Genomic DNA, 16,559 nt, shown 5'->3' with positions numbered 1-16,559 from the left:
AAATTATGATTCTGGTCAATGCGATGACAAGTGATGACTGTTGGGGATTTTGACTTCTTATTGATATCGGAGACATGTTCGTGCAATCTTGTCTTTAATTGTCTTTTGGTCTGACCCACGTAACTGGCTTCACAATCATCACAAGAGATCTTAAACTACATTTTGATTAAATAAGGGATCTAGCTGATCTTTACCCTTTTTTATGAATTTATTTAATGAGTTTGGTATCGAGAAGGCCAATTTACAATGACACATATTGGCTAATGGAGCAAACTTTTCCGACACCGAATTCACATAAGGAATCGTAAAAAATTTTTCTCTTATCTTTTTCTCAACCATTCCATTTTTATTGATGTGAAACTTTATTCTTTTTTGAATAGACGAAAAAATGAAATCTAGTGGATAGCCATTACTTAAAAAAATATTTATTGCCTTAATCAAATTGTTTTGCTGGAAACGTGGATGACACAACCGTACAATTTTATCGACCAAACTGTAAATAACCCCCCTTTTATGACACAGTGGATGGTGTGAATTAAAATTTAGGAACCTGCCAGAAAACGTCGCTTTGCGATTAATGAATGTGATCTCTTCAATAGTTTTAAATATGGACTGCTTTTTATGAATATAACCAAATTCTCACTGGACAATATATTTTAACTGAATTTCTGATTATGTATGTAAGATGTTTTGTTATTGTACATTGAAAATGACCCGATCGGTGTCGAAACGTTTGATTATTGTATATATATATTGTATATATATACGTTTATTAGAGATCTTATATTGTAGTTGGCTCGTTTGCCCTTGTTTTATTTATTAGTTTAGAAATTATCTTTAGATCTTTAAAGATATTTTTTTTAATCGAAATTCGCATTTAATACGCATTGAAAAATGAAGTCTAAAATAATTTTTTAGACATTAATTGTAATAACTTATCTCGATCGTTGCGAGGCGAACCGGAAGCTCGTCTTAAACCTGAGAAAGTGTTAAAAGCCCTTAAAAACAAATAAATGCAAACATGTCATGCCACACATTTTTCATATTCTCCGGAAAGCAAACTATAAGACTCACCTTTAAGAGGTCTTACCCTGTTCTATCATCTTTAGCCGAAACAGGACCTGCTTTAACGAAGTGTCTTCTTTTTCATCGTTTTCTTCCCAGTGCATTTGTACGTTTGCTGCGTTCGTCCTTCGGATAAAAGCATCGCAGTCGCGGCTTTTTACAGACTGACGATATCACGCATATCTTCGTTTCCGCAGTTTACGATATCGTTGCGGTTGTTAGACATCTGACTACGAAGTTGTTTGAAGAGAAAACTAAGATTCCGGTTCAGTAAATTCGACGTGTCGACAAGTCGACGATGCGTCGACAAAATCTCGCGCTTTGGTGTTACACGCTTTTATTCGTCGCCTCCTCTTCCGAGTCTTGGGGAAATTCTACGACAACGAGCGACGATGTAAAGTTGATATGGTATAATCTACGTAAAAATTCCACCAAGAATAACGAGCAATACGAGTTTCGCACTAACTCCACAAGTGACAACCATGAAGATAGTGACTCGGTGCAGTATGTGTCTATGAAGAATCACGAGGATGGCAATCAAATGCTGATGGAACTTGGCGCGAATTCTACAAAGGCTGATGATAAGAACAACTCCACATTACGCAATGGAAACTCCACATTATACTTGATGCAAGTTGAAGACACGAGCAACTTAACGTTGTACAAGCTTTCTGAAAAGTTCTATGAAGATGAGAAAAATATTGTTCCTTACCAGATGTGCGAGAACATTACATGCATTCCGCTTTGTTGTCCTCTCGGCAAACGTCTGAAAGTAACACAAATTAATGATACTATTAAAGAAGAATGCATTGTTGGGGAATCTAATTATCCCTTTCCAGATGTATACGAGTATATGATAAATGATTCGAAGAGGATACCAATTGGTAAAACGTTGAATCAAATTTTTCCCCTAACTATTCATGATCCGTGCCACTACCAACGTTATGTGCTTGAACCTGAAAATAGACAAAGTGACGATTATTTATTTCTTAGCAATGGCTCTTTATATCAACCAAATATCAACGAATCTATCGTTACATTATACTGTCTTGCCGTCTGGCAAGATAATGAGAAATTTGATGTAACTGTTTGTTTCGAGTCTGAGGCTGAAGACGTCCCGGAAGAAAAGAAATATATACCTGTAGTGGGTCTGATAGTGTCCTTGCCGTTTTTATTGGCAACATTTATGGTATACTCCATACTACCGGAGCTTTGGAACATGCATGGCTACACGCTGCGCGGATACGTCGGCTCGTTGTTCGTCGCGTACACGTCTCTCGCAATAATTCAGCTAACCCATCAGGCTATAATATCGTATTCCGCCTGCATCGCATTTGGTACAGCATATAATAATACATGCAGCGTATACATCTATTTTACTATGTACATTCGCGTGTCAATTATTCTCTCCCTCTCTGATAATTGAAATATAAAGTTATATATTAAAATAAATGAAATGAATAACCGAGTAAAATTTAAATCTGGATACAGAATTAATTTAAAAATTCATTGGATGAGCTTTTTTTCCTTTCGTGAAAATTAGCAAATTTTTGTGTCGCGATTTTGACGTAATTTAAATCGAAATTGAGATAGTTTTTATTTAATAGCATATATTATTTTCAAGGTTTTTACTGTTTTTAATTGTTAATAAATTTATAATGAAATAAACCTATTTTTTTTAAGGATAGACAAAAATTATTATTAAATGCCTATTATCGGCATTTTAATGCATGATTAATAGCTGTTTATTCGATTGTTTCAGCTTTCATCATCCACTTCTCGTTTTTGGCAAGCTTCTTCTGGCTAAATGTGATGTGCTTCGACATTTGGTGGACATTCGGGTAAGTTATTAAAATATTCCATACTATTGAGCCATATTATCCATTTCATCTGCAATAAAACTGATTTGTTAAAGACAATCTTGCAATATATTTCTGGAACGAAATGAAACGAAGATATTTAGATTTGAATCTCGAAGATAATTATTCGTAAAACCATCTTATTTTTATATACATAATCGACTCATATTCGATATATATTTACAATTATAATTTTTATAATGTAATTTGATATATATATATATATTTAATTATAATTATAATATTAATTACGGTATATCAAGGATAAAACTTTTCCAGATCGAGTTCTAGGTCAAAACAAGTTAATTGATTCGCCAAATATTTTCACAAGCGCCACTCGATCCGGCGCTTGTGGTAAAGAAATTTGATAATTGACAAACACTAGGGGAAATTGATAGCGACAGGATACGAATTAATATCCGGTACGTGACCGACGTGCGTATGTGGCGCAAACACAGCCGAGTTAATTTTGATCTCCTTCGCGCTTGGACGTCGGTCCAAGAAGCTATTCGAACAGGCAATATTTGTGAACGGAAAATGTCAGTAGCCATCCTCGAACACCGACATTCACGAATTGCATGAATATGAACGTCGAATATATTCATTTAACAATAAAAATTTGTTAATGCATACACAATTCAGTTTATTAACGAAACGTTTCAACGCATTTTCTAAATGTGATTAAGAAAAGATAGAAGATCAATATATAAATCGTTTGTATTGTGATCAATTTAACAGTCAATCAATAATCAATCAATTTAACATTATATAAATTATACATTTTTAGTTACGCCTGCGACATACAATCTTTTTTTTTTGTACTGTCATTATATACGTTCGTGTGGAATGCTATAAAGCAATTTATTATCTCTCGCGTGTCAATGAAATTTCATGACGCGATATTGTCGTGTCGCTATTTACTATTGCCGTGCGGAGATGAACTGACCTGTTGTCGCCAAGCCCGTTTGGGGGTGTGACGACTGATGTGTACGCACATTGCCTGTTCTCTTGTAATCAATTACAAGGATGTCGAGCGTGTGTGCAGTGGATCGTACTTGGAATTGGATTAATTTCCTTCTTTATTGCGTACACGCATCATACGCAACATTATTGCCGTCGCCACGCGTGTCCTCGCGGAAACATGAATCATCCTTCGGCTCCGTAGGATTTTATATTTGTGTCACTTTAATAATCAGCTTTTAGTTTTAATTCTTTCATGTTATCGTTAATATATCCATCTATTCCATTCCTCTATGCGTTCCATTTCTTATTCCATATTTAAACCAAGCACATATTGCCACAATTAAAAAGAAAAAATCATTAACTTATGCAATAATAGTTTTGCAACAATAGATCATTTTATATAAAAATTTTCATTTAAAAAGATTACGTTTTCCATATACATTATGGCTGTGTTCGCTTTGGCGCTTACAACATTTTAAGCGTTGTTTCATTCTTATTGTTTATCAAATATTAAACAAAGACAATTGATATTCACAAGCGCTGTAAGCGCCAAAGCGAATACAGCCTATAACATTTAAACTTAATCGTCCAAAGAGCCACTATTGAATTGAGATTGGTAGTGTTGAAAGACATCTTTGAAAGACAATATTTCATATAGCTTTTAGAATTTATAAATGATCTTTGTTTACGTTTCTTAAATAAATATAGAAAATTAAATTTGAATTCAATCCGTCTCATAGTTGCATTGCTTATATAGCATGTACTGAACAATCGCACTGAACATATTTATGAGAAACTATGCGACCTAAGGCGACAGTTATTTATTTTAATATTGCATTTGCATTGCAACTTGTTCTACTTGTGGCTGGCTCAATGTGATAATATGTAAACCGCATTTTACAGGGGATTCCGTTCGTTACAAGGAAGCGTAAAGCAACGAGAGAGAAAAAAATTCATTATATATTCGATTTACGCGTGGGGAAGCGCTTCCCTTCTCAGTATCATTTGTGCCATCATGGATTTCGTTCCCAGCGTGCCAAAGGAATTGATCCGACCGGAAATTGGTGTCACAAAATGCTGGTTCAAGAGTAAGTGGATGTTTACTGATAGTAACGATAGTGACATTTCATTAGAACCGATGAAATCTGAAAATTGTCAAAATTAAGAATTTACAAAATACGACGTATAATGCGAGAAATTAATTTTCAGCGGACGAGGCGAGGGCGTTATATTTTTATGGACCCATGGGTGTCACTGTTCTCTGCAACATTTGCTTGTTTATCTCTACAGCATTAAAAATTGTGCGTCACAAGAAGGACACAGCTCATCATTTGAGAGGCTCGGAAAGCAGACGCCACGATGACAATAAGCAGTGGTTTGTAGTACCTACATTTCTGATACGTGATAATCACATTAATATGATATATGTCGATATATCAGTTTCCAAACGATTTTGCATAATGTCGATCGGTCCTCGTTCCCGTAAAAGATGATTATTTTTAGACGGCAACTTTCCCATGCGGCGGTTTGCTTTCATAATTACGAAATCTTTTGAAACAATAAACACTGCCGCCGTTTTGAACGCGCGCGCAGAGATTCCTCGAGAACGTCTGTGATTCTCGTGAAAGAATGACAAACGATCGTGCGAATAAAATCAAAGTGGTTACCCTTATTTCATAAAAACGGAAATCACGTCTTCAAAATTTCTTACGAAAAACTGAGCCACTTTCTCTCTTTTAGTTTAAAACTTGATTACGAGAAGATATTTATCTTTAGTAAAATTGATTATTTCGAATGCTTTCGTCCATAATACAATTCCTTGTTTTGATAAGTCTAAATTATAAAAGATGCATATACATAAGATACAAAAATAAATGTATTTGCATGTAGGTTCAATCTGTATCTGAAGTTATTCATCGTGATGGGCATAAACTGGTCTATGGAAATAATATCATGGCTAATCACGAGTGCGCCGCCATACGTCTGGTATCTTACCGATCTGACAAATACCCTGCAAGGTCTCATCATCTTCATTATATTCGTATGGAAGAAGAAAATCAAGCGGTTGCTGTTAAAACGTTTCGGCTGTCAGAATCGTGATTTGTTCTCCAGAAACTCAACACGCAGTGGCAATCACAGTTCAGCTTCGCGTACCTGCACTACTACATCAGGCGTAATGTCTCTGCAGGAGAAGGTCAATCCTTACGTGCAAACAAATTGCCGCGTGAAAAGTTCATCCGATGAGGCTGATCCTTGAATGTTGCAATGCAAGAGAAAGATTGCACTATGTGAAATAGAAATCGATGATTATAATGAGCAGTTAGGTGGTGCCGTAATTTAATTCTCTACTCGAGAATTAATTTTACATTGCTTGCGTTGATCTCTCTTATTAAGAACACCGAAATTGGTGTTTTCCATCTCTCTTTTTTATTCCTTTAAAATGTACTTACAAGTTTTTTTATCTTTTTTGCAATCCAAAGATGATTAAAGAAATCAATCAACTCGGGTAGAAAGGTATCTATTTGATAGGTGTCTATATGACGTAATTAATTAATCGTTCTCGACAAATCAGACGTCCTATCGTTGTAAAAATAACGTAGATTTGTTACAGCCACATAATGCCATACAAACCGACGTCAAAAATACGTATTATCATTTTCGTGCTATTAATAATGTTATTAATTGATCACTAATAACGTTATCAATGTACCATCGATTAGTCATTTATCTAACGTCAATAAGTATAAGTATGACGTTGTAAATACGTCGTAGAATGGATAAATGACGTCAGTAATTTAAAATGACTAACTATTGACGTCAAAGTAACTACAACTTGCTACCTGGGAAATTACTTTGCATCTATTTTCGTCTCCATTAAAATGATAAAAGCATTATTGTGTATTATATACATTGACTGTCGTATGCCATAATTTTGTATAAATTTTATTTTAATATATATGATTCATTATTATTATACACCATTGATAACATTTTGATAAAAAGGCTACGGATAATTTTACTAATTTTAACTTCGACTCGTAACACATTATACGCGCATAACTATCTTTTACATTCTCTCGTTTAAATATTTATTTTTATTATATTGACACTTGGTCTTCATTTCCACCGCACATATAAGTGTTTAATATTATTAAACGAATTCAAGAAAAAAAAAAATATATATATATATTAAAAATATATATTTTTAAATAAATATTTATATGGTAATTAAATGACGTTTATAAACGATATTTTATATTTGTGGAACGAAAGTATAAAATGAATATCGACCTATATCAAATCACCCGTACATTTTATCATATACATGTGATAGTATTACATATGTACCTTGAAAATCCTTGCACTGAGATAGATTTTAAATCGACCATCTCCATATTTAATTTAAGATTCCATTGATTTATTATGAAATGTATTTGTCAATAAAGATTTCTGGAATTGCATTTCATTTATCGCATTAGATAATACAATATAGCTCTTCACCGCTTACGGTCACAGAATATTTCTGTATAAGTGCCATCATAATCACTCGTTTAATGTTTAATAGTTGTGCATCTGCATTTAATATGCACCTATAAGACAAAATATAGAAAATCAAATGGACAGAATTATCAGGAGAGTAAAAGCACAGTGTTCACTCAAAGTCTGCAATCGTTAGGTAATAAAGGCTTAATCTGTATTCCTTACTATTACATATGTTTGTAATCGTCTATGTGTACAATAATTAGACGAGAAAAGTAAAAAATAAAGAACATTACACGTACTCTCACACGCTACTTGTACACATCCTACACTTCTTTCAATTACTGTCAAAATCTTAAACAAGGAGTCTATTTTACGCAAACATATCTTCTCGATCAGCTCCAACACCGTCACCATCTTCCAAGCTTGAGAAATTGAGGAAATGGGCCGGCCTGTGCACTTCGTGATAAAATTCCTTTGGGTTCGCCAGTTGTAACTCGTATTTCATGTTGGGATCGTGTCTCACGCCCATAAAATTGTAATTCCACGAGCCTTGACTGGGTACCATAAAGAAGCCAAGGAAACGATCGGACAAAAGCATCTGTACCTTCTCGTAATGGCTAGGTAGATAACCCTTCGGATTGTTGCCCTTATCAGTATTTTGCTTGCCCCATTCGAAACCACTCGGAGTTAGTTTGTACGCTGTGAGAGAGCAAGAACCAGGCGTGAAACTACAAGTGATAACTATGGTCTTCTCGCCATCCCAAATGGAATTCTCCGCCATAATCCGGGCGTGAGTGGATATGTCCTGCGGCGAGAGTTGTGGCAGCTCGTTTGGCTGCGTGTGTATCCATCCTAGCGGTTCCATCTCTTTTAAATATTGATGGTTAGGTAGCGTATTTGGTAAATGAACGGTCTGATGAGTTCCCCATTGCGGCGCCATTACAATACATCTGATTTCTTTTACCTAGCACATTTAGAACATGAGATTAGAGTATATTACAGCTAAAATTGATTTAAATTTTAATATATAAAATAAAATTTTTTAATATTATATAAATGTAATATATAAAATAAAACGAAAAAATTGTTTATATATTAAAAAATATTTCAAATAGATGATGAAATGATTTAACAATAATTACCTGAGGATTGTCAGGTGGACTGATGCCATACAAATAGCCAGCTATCTGCGCTCGCAGATCGGAAATGGTAACGAATTTCTTTAATACATTCTTAGGCAAGATGTAAGTATAACCGGTCTCTTTGATATCATCGGATGAAACATAGATGTGATTTGTTCTGAGATGGAGATTGGTTGCAGAGATAGCACGTACTCGCCACTCAGTCTTAGAGCTGAAAGTCTGTGTCTCATAGTTGGATGTAGTCGCAGTAATAATCTCATCACCATGTTTGTTTACTGTTCGCGTGGTGGTAGCGGTCAATTGGCTCTGTTCCTTAGTCTGCTTTTCAATCTCGGCAATTTGTTGCCGTTGCGCAGATGGAGCACTTATTTCCATACCCAGAATGATGTCGCGAATCTCGGATTGCGTGAGCGACGCAACATTGACATTGTTTTTCTTGCCATAGTCTGCTAGAATCAGATCTTTCAGTTGTACTTCTACTTTAATCCATTCGTCATCCGTCAGTGATGGCCATATATGATGTGGCTCGGTGATAGTAGTCTTGTCGGGCTTGAGGACGACTTTGGTTCTCTCAGTGTTGACATGCAGAGCGCGTAAGATCAGAATCAGTCGTGAGAACGCAGTATAAGATGAGATTGTCTTCAGCCAGTCGTCATAAAGATTGAATAGTACCATCTGTGGCTCGGTTGCCTTTAAAATCAGATCACCAAACTTCTCGACTTTGAGACATGCCTGGAATGGTAATTGTAACTCAGATCCTTTGATGACTATGTTGGGGAAGTCCAGCAAGTGCACTTCCAGTGGATCTAACATTCCCTTTCTGGTGACGATAATCTGCTTTGGTTGTTCTTCTACTGGTAGAGAACGAATCAGCGCAGCAACTTCCTCAGCGGTCTTCCATTTGGCCAGCTGACCCAGACGCTTTTGGCCCGCCCAGACAGAGGTGTGAATAATCTTCAAAAAGAGTTGCCCCGTGCGTGGATTGAAGATGAAGATTGCACCGTTTATCGGCTTTGTTGTTAAATTACCCTCAAAAGTTTTGTGGATAGTCACGCGATACACGTTCGTGTCATCAACGAACCATATAATCTGATTGGAGAAGAGCTCGCCATAGTTTTGCGAGGAGAGGTAAGGCTCCGTCGGTTCAGATGAGTATAACTGCAACGCCTTGCGAATACGTTCACGTAACACATACAAGGCTGGATTTGCTTTCATAATCTTTGCCATGGCTTGCTGTATAAGTGGTTTGCAACCAGGAAACCAATTACCGTAAGCGCTATGCAAGTTGTATGCCAGATCGATAGCTATGAGGAGACCAGTGGGTGATGGATAGATGGACATGTTGTCCGTAGTATAATCAAGGAATTTCGCACGAGCATATCGCTCGATGTCATGCGAATCATAATCGCCCCATCTCAATTGAACATCGATCCAATATTTTTGCGTGGTCGTGTTATCCATCACATCTTTGGAGTCGGCGAGAAGAGATGGTCGAGACACATTCCATTTATAGGCAGAGAATAGTAGAATGTCAGCGCATGAGGAGTTCATTTTGTAAGACTTTCGTGGATGTATCGTTTCCTTCTGTACAGTTTCAATTTCTAGTGCATCCAACTCTTGATCGAACACTTGGCAAAGATCCATCACAATGGATTCGTGTACCTTTTGCCACAAATGAGCGCGGAATATCTGGATCAACGAGATTTTCAAAGTTGGTATTTTTCCGTGCATGAATATCCCCGTCAGATCGAGCTGCACTTGAAAACCGACGTAAACGTTGGCGCGATTAATGGTGGGTGACCACCATAGAGTGAATCGACGATTGGGAATTTGGTTGAGACCGGAACGCTGAGCGTTTGTCAATTTCTTGTATTTCATGGATTCTTCGAAACCAGATGCTTTCTCCCAGAACAGACCCTCCCACGTCGGGAAGTAGGTTCCCTTGAAGAGAGTATGTTCCAGGATGCCCTCGACACCGCCGAGCGCCTGAATCATGTCAGTTCGGTAGTTGTTCAGATTCCATAGTTTGCCGTCATGACGTTGATGAGTCCACCAAAACGGATTCTGTTTCAACACCTGATATTGTTTGAATTCGGTGCGAATGCGCCAGCCCTTGTCATAGGCCAGCGTGTGTCGGTCCTTCTGAAATAGCGTATTTATTCTGGGGATACCGCGATCCCAGCTATCCTCGAGATCTTCCAGAGTGAGTCTGCGATTCTGGGCGTTGGCCTCTTGCCGTTTCAGGGCGTATTCTGCCCAAACGCGTTGAGAATCGATAAATTCTGATTCCCACGGCTGTATGTAACGATACAAGTTCGGAATCAGTTGATCTTCATCGTGGCTCATACCTGAACGGAAGTGAGTGATGCCCACGTCGGTTTGTTTCGACCATCTCAAGTCTGATTGCGGTATTAATACATGACCCATCGACAACATTCCCAAACCTCCCAATTCCTTGGGCGTGTAAAAGACGACAGGTGGAAAACGCGATGGCATTTTGGAATTCAATCCGATTTTAATACGTGTCTGAATCTTATTTTCACACTTGACTAGCAGATCCAATAACTCTTGTGTGTTCACCACTGCCTCTCTGAAATAAGTCATTAAACCGATTAATGCAGTATTCCACTTATTTACGATCTTCGTGAAAGTAGTTGAACCCGAGGCCATCAAGATTTGTCTGACACGATTGTGGAAACGCTGCAAGCTCTCATCGTCAACACGCAGGAAGCATTGCGCTGTTCTCTCTTTTGTGATTTCGTTCTGGAGATTCCAGACGCCATCCCGATGTGTAAATTCCTCGTGAGTTGTTCTACATTTGGGCAGAATTCTGCATTCAAAGCCACTCATGTTGAACAATAGATTGGGATTGTCTTTGCTATAGACGCTGACAAAGCTATTCTCCCACTGAATGGTAGTGGTGGAACGTGGTAGTCGATTTTTGATGTCCCAGAAAACGGCGCGACCTAGGTTCACGTCATGCTTCATCAACCTCATACGGGCGTCTCGCGGCCAACATTTCTTATTGTTGTAACCAACAATGTTCTCATTGTTCGGATCAGGATGTTCAGTAAGATAACGCTGAATAAGATCTCTCGCTTCATCAGCAGAGAAGCGCAGGAACAGATGTATTCTGTCGACGTAGCGACAGTACAATCGAATAGGATGCGCCGTTTCGGAGGCGACATCCTGAAATGTCAAAAAGTCGTTTGGCATTTGTGGTGGGCCGGCCATCTCGCTAGCTCGTTGGAGACCTAACACGAGCAGATCTAATACCAGTCCATAGTATTGAGCGATAAAAGATGCAAATTGCAATCCCCTGATAATGCCGTAACTGTTAGTGTGATTCATATCCTTGTAATTGATAACTACGTTATTCTTCGCCGTCATATAATCGGCAATATTATGATCGACTATTAGACGCAACAGTCTGTTGAGCAGCGTGAGATCGATCTTTTCGTACAACTTCTCAAACTTCGATTCGAGCAACACATTGCACTCCCCCTCACTGACATCCCACACGTCCTGGAGATTGTTAATACCTTGGCACCATTTGTAAACAAGGAGTGGCGGTGGTTCAGTATCGGCTGGTTTCACCCAGGGTGGGAATAGTCGTCTTTTGTCCGCCTCATACCACAGATATTGATCGAGGTAAGCATCTGTGATCTTTTCGAGTGGCTCTACATCATATACAGGAATCAAATGACTATAAAGATCCATGAATTCAATTCCGACTTCCTTGAAGGCTCTCTGTGTAAGCAAATGTCTTTTAATTCTGGATAGTGCCTCGTGTGGGTTGTCATACGCTTGTTCTATCAAACCTAGTTCTTCTCGTTGACTTTGATTTAATCTAGATTTAACACTATACGCTTCTTTCAAGCGTTCCAGAGCTAATATCAGCAGCTTTGTGTCATGTTTGTAGGATAACGGTGGGAAGGGGATCGGAGCGAATCTTCGAGACTCCAGCCAATGCACCGAAGTAGTGAATATGGCTACAGCTTCTTCCGGGGATATATACGGACCGTCTTTCAAGTAATTATGCTGTCGTTCTTGCTCAGCTTTCAAATAGAGGCGCGTCAAACGACCAAGATTCTTCTTGCACACGGTTTTATCTACCGTAGCACCGCGACGAATTCTCTCTCGATTGTAATGAGCCGTATTCGTCCACCAATCGGCTTTCATTTTGACGTAACGCAATATCATGTTCTCGATTGGAATTGGCAAACCTGGCACTTTCCACGGGATATTCGCCTTCCAACAACGCCAGGCCTCACTTAGGTGCTGAAGGATAGTCCGTGCTTTGTTCTGTTTTATTCCCTCGGGCATCATATCTACTATGTCATGCATTACGGATGCTCGTAATTCAAGATCGAAATGCGATTCAACTCGCTGCTTCGTCACTGTCTTCGCTACACCCTTCGAATGGCGACCTTCAAATTGTCTTGACAGTAGATTACCCAGCCATCTTTCCAATAAAGGAGTAATACCTCTCATGAAGAACAACCAGACACGCCAACCAGGTGCCCAGAATCCACAGCCAGGCCCTTTACCGACCGGTCCGGTATTGAAACGATAATAGATTAGATGTTTTAAATCCTTGCACATCCTAATCTGTCGCATTAATTTATACTTGTATCGATACATGCCAGTCAATTGACCAACATGTGCGAAGATATATTGCAATCCATCAGCGAGTTGAAAGGCATCCACATTGTTTAGTCGATACTGAACGTGAGAATCGATAATGAGCTTAGTCAAACGAAGGATTTCACGACACAGATGAAAAGCGTTACCAAAACGTGATTTTTTTCTCTCTTTCGTCGTGAGCGTCTTGACGGGTTTCAAATTGAAATTGTAATCCAAATGAAGATAGTTGAGGTTCTTTCGGTGTATCAATAGATTCAACATGTTATATCCTTGACGACATACTTGCAGACCGGCTTCCACCCAGTCTATCGTCGTTGTCTGGAAGAACTTGGTAGATTTAAACGAACGGAATAAATAGCGTTTTTTCTGCGGTTTTGGTGGCCTGTGCTTCAGAGCGTTTAGCACGAAGTATTTTAACAATTTTTGATAACTGACTCGCACTTTTACAGGTTGTCCAGGCGGACAATGTTCTCTGTACCACGACTTGACTAATGGAATGTCAATAGCTCTTCTCGTTCTACCGGAACGTGTGTTAAATGGTCTTGGCGCCCACAGAAGTGCTATTCCATTTGCTGTGTTGTCGGTATAAAGAGGTGTCTCCTGAAGAAATGGTTGTACCTCACCAGGTAAAACAAAGTCTTCATCGTCTTCAATTTGTGGTTCTATCGTCTACAATGAATTAATCAAATTAATGTAACTTATTTAATTTGAAAGTTAAAACTTTACCTTTAGTGAATTTCTGTGAGAAATTGGATTGATTAATGGATCGAAATAGAATGCAGGCAAATCTGGATCTTCAGTTTTTATGTACACAACATTTGGTGCATGATACCTGTAAATTATATATTGATTAATAGAGGTGCATAACATCATGCAAAAGTATATACGATTAATATTTTTATTTGAAAAAAATATATAAGCTTGTAAGTGATGTCAGCAGTTCCTTTTTATAATTTTCATAAAAGAGACGAATAACAATCACTAGACTTTCTTTACCACACTGCTAGTAAGATCTTTATATACTAACACGAAGATCTCAAAACTAGTGTGGAACACATAAAAGAAAGTTTTCTTAAGTCTTAATAATGTTTATACATAAAAGAAATTTAAGAAAAGATATACCACTATGACTCACCATGAAAGATGCACGAAATGAGGCATATTATTGTACAAATAAGGAAATGCAATCCTATACTCAGTTCTGATAGGTTGCCTGATGATGATCTTATTTATATCATTGAACTCGTTCCAATCTTCATCAGCAGCATTTGAATCTTTTACCAATGGTTCAAATTTCGGTCCTCCAGGGATAGCCATATTTAGGGCTTTTGCAGTGAAGAACGACTTGGGATCGAACAGATAAAAGAAATTTTGATCTACCAAGTCGGTTAACAATTGATTAGCCAAACGGTACAGAGTGGCCATTTGTGGTAATGCCAGGTTCCATCTCCGATATGTAGATCCATTGACATGTCTGTAACATATTTTATCATTCAGATTCTATATTATGTGTAGAATACAAAATCTTATTCTTAGGAAGTAAGTACATCTTTTCAGTATAGCATTTTTCTCCAACTGGACAGTCTGTACATCATGAATCTCAATAATATACAGCACTCCCAGTTGTCAACTCACATGTCCAGTTGATTTCAGGACCCCTACGCTTTTCATCATTAAAGAGCAAACAAATATAAGAATCAAATATAAAGATCAAAACAAATATAAACAAAATTTTGTCTTTCTCTTGTAATTTTTTGTGTATGTAAACTCAACTTACTTTGTCCCAACCAAGGGCTTGTGTTCATAAAACCATGATGCCACAGACTCGTCTTCTTCGGAATCAAGTTCAATTTGTATAGCTTCTAATGGTTCAACATCCAGGACGTTATCTGCATAATCTAAAGGAGGCTCTTCGTCATCAAAGGGTGGAAATCTCATTCTCTTGAAATGCCTACGATCTCTTTTTTCTCGTCTCATCATAATCCACATAGTGCTAAAAAAAAAAAATGAATCTTTTTAATACAAGTATTTTACATAGTATTGAGCATAATGACAAAAATGTTCATGCCTTACCCCCATTGAGCTATGTATACAGGTTCTATAACCCAAGGAATTTCATTGACAAAAGTAATGGCTCCAGTAATATGATATAAGACCTTTACATCCCTTATTTGTTCCCATGGCATAGGCATATTTTCCAGCAGTTTCATAACGGCATGTGGCATGTACTTTAATGCTCTGTAATAGAAATGTTATATAATAATAGAAATTTTTATAGAAAGTCCGATTATATACAGCTTTCAATAACATATCTTACCCCAAATAAACACGCTTATCATGACGATACTTTCTACTACTCATATCACCATGATCTCTGATGATCTTTCTTATATGCTCAGCTGGCATATCTTCTTTCTGAGCATCTACAAAGCCAAACTTTCTCTTTTCCGCAAATCGCTTTGATTGTAACTGCTGCCATTTTTGTGCTAGAGCAAGTAAGATTACCATTGCAAAAAATACAATATAAAAGTAACAGTTAATAATAAACGTTACCTTTTTCCTGAAGTTTATCCTCGGATAAGACTTCTGGTTGTTTAGGCATCTGAGGTAATGGCGGTCCAGCTATAGCCTGCATGTGAGCATGATGAGCAGCTTGAGCATGAGCCGCAGCAGCCTGAGCATGTACTTGGGCTGCTATCTGGGCCTGTTGCTGGGCCATCATCGTGGCCCATGGATTTGGGTTCAACAAATACGGTGGAATAGACATGATTGTGAGTGTTTCCAAACTAAAATACAAGAAAACAGGATAATATTGTCGGTTAATTTTCCTTGATATAAATTGATTCTTTCTGTATGTAGACACGGTAAAATATCTCAGATTAAATACTCAATTCTAAAATACGGCGCTACCTATGTGTCACAAATCAATTATTTCAAGTAGAATTTCTATCCCCGGAACTTGAAACATGTCCGACCGCGCAAAAGTTACACATGCATATAAACAGTGCATATAAACAGTGGTACTGGCAGATACTAGAATAATAAACAAATTGTACTTACAGCTTTTCACAATGTTAGTTTATCAATTCTTGCATGACGACAATTAAACCACGTAAAATCATCACTTTACATCAACGATCGGCTCTTTTTCACATCCGCAAAAAATGGCTTCGATTTCTTATGACTATGTTCAAAACATAAACGAGAGAGTAAACTCTGTAAACTGACGATTGAAAGTGCGACGCTTGCTTTCCCCCTAAGAGTGGGAGAGCCAATGGATGCAGTGGGTGCATTCAGTACTACGACCGCTCACTGAGCGCTCAGTGAGCTCTTGTATCTGTTTGGTCTATATTTTTAGTTCTAACGGAATATACCAATAAGATGCAAGCGCTCACTGAGC

The 16,559-nt window shown here is 37.7% G+C and overlaps 2 protein-coding genes across 3 annotated transcripts in view; one reads left to right on the top strand and one right to left on the bottom strand.

Moving 5' to 3' along the window:
- The window catches only part of LOC108722178 (G-protein coupled receptor Mth2), a 14,082-nt gene extending 7,281 nt beyond the window's left edge, over positions 1-6,801 (top strand). The window contains exons 4-7 of the mRNA XM_018447157.1: positions 2,828-2,906; positions 4,791-4,975; positions 5,097-5,262; positions 5,778-6,801. Coding sequence (XP_018302659.1) covers positions 2,828-2,906; positions 4,791-4,975; positions 5,097-5,262; positions 5,778-6,144 — 797 coding nt within the window. The 3' untranslated portion in view covers positions 6,145-6,801. The remainder of the gene's footprint in view (positions 1-2,827; positions 2,907-4,790; positions 4,976-5,096; positions 5,263-5,777) is intronic.
- A 337-nt stretch (positions 6,802-7,138) lies between these two features.
- Positions 7,139-16,333, bottom strand: Prp8 (pre-mRNA processing factor 8). Of its 2 annotated transcripts, none has more exons than XM_018447131.1 (9): positions 16,220-16,333; positions 15,713-15,945; positions 15,477-15,645; positions 15,233-15,397; positions 14,937-15,152; positions 14,295-14,633; positions 13,886-13,991; positions 8,513-13,828; positions 7,139-8,334 (listed from the first exon to the last, which is right to left on the bottom strand). In XM_018447131.1, the coding sequence occupies exons 2-9, from the start codon at positions 15,924-15,926 to the stop codon at positions 7,741-7,743; spliced, it is 7,119 nt and encodes a 2,372-aa protein (XP_018302633.1). In that variant the 5' UTR covers positions 15,927-15,945; positions 16,220-16,333; the 3' UTR covers positions 7,139-7,740. The 2 variants fall into 2 exon arrangements, with proteins under 2 accessions (XP_018302633.1, XP_018302634.1); XM_018447132.1 differs by having other exon boundaries at positions 15,713-15,940.
- Positions 16,334-16,559: the final 226 nt, after the last annotated feature.

The sequence above is a fragment of the Mycetomoellerius zeteki genome, unplaced genomic scaffold (assembly GCF_001594055.1).
Source record: "Mycetomoellerius zeteki isolate Tzet28-1 unplaced genomic scaffold, Tzet1.0 scaffold198, whole genome shotgun sequence".
NCBI lineage: Eukaryota > Metazoa > Arthropoda > Insecta > Hymenoptera > Formicidae > Mycetomoellerius > Mycetomoellerius zeteki.
This window is presented reverse-complemented; position numbering and strand designations above follow the sequence as displayed.

Bases quoted from the DNA above. Each gene is read 5' to 3' on its own strand.
- Prp8 (XM_018447131.1), bottom strand. From the start codon at position 15,926: ATGTCTATTCCACCGTATTTGTTGAACCCAAATCCATGGGCCACGATG. The intron at 15,398-15,476 runs GTAAGATATGTT...TTTCTATTACAG, and splicing joins GATAAGCGTGTTTATTTGGG to AGCATTAAAGTACATGCCAC. The intron at 15,153-15,232 runs GTAAGGCATGAA...TTTTTTTTTTAG, and splicing joins GTATACATAGCTCAATGGGG to CACTATGTGGATTATGATGA.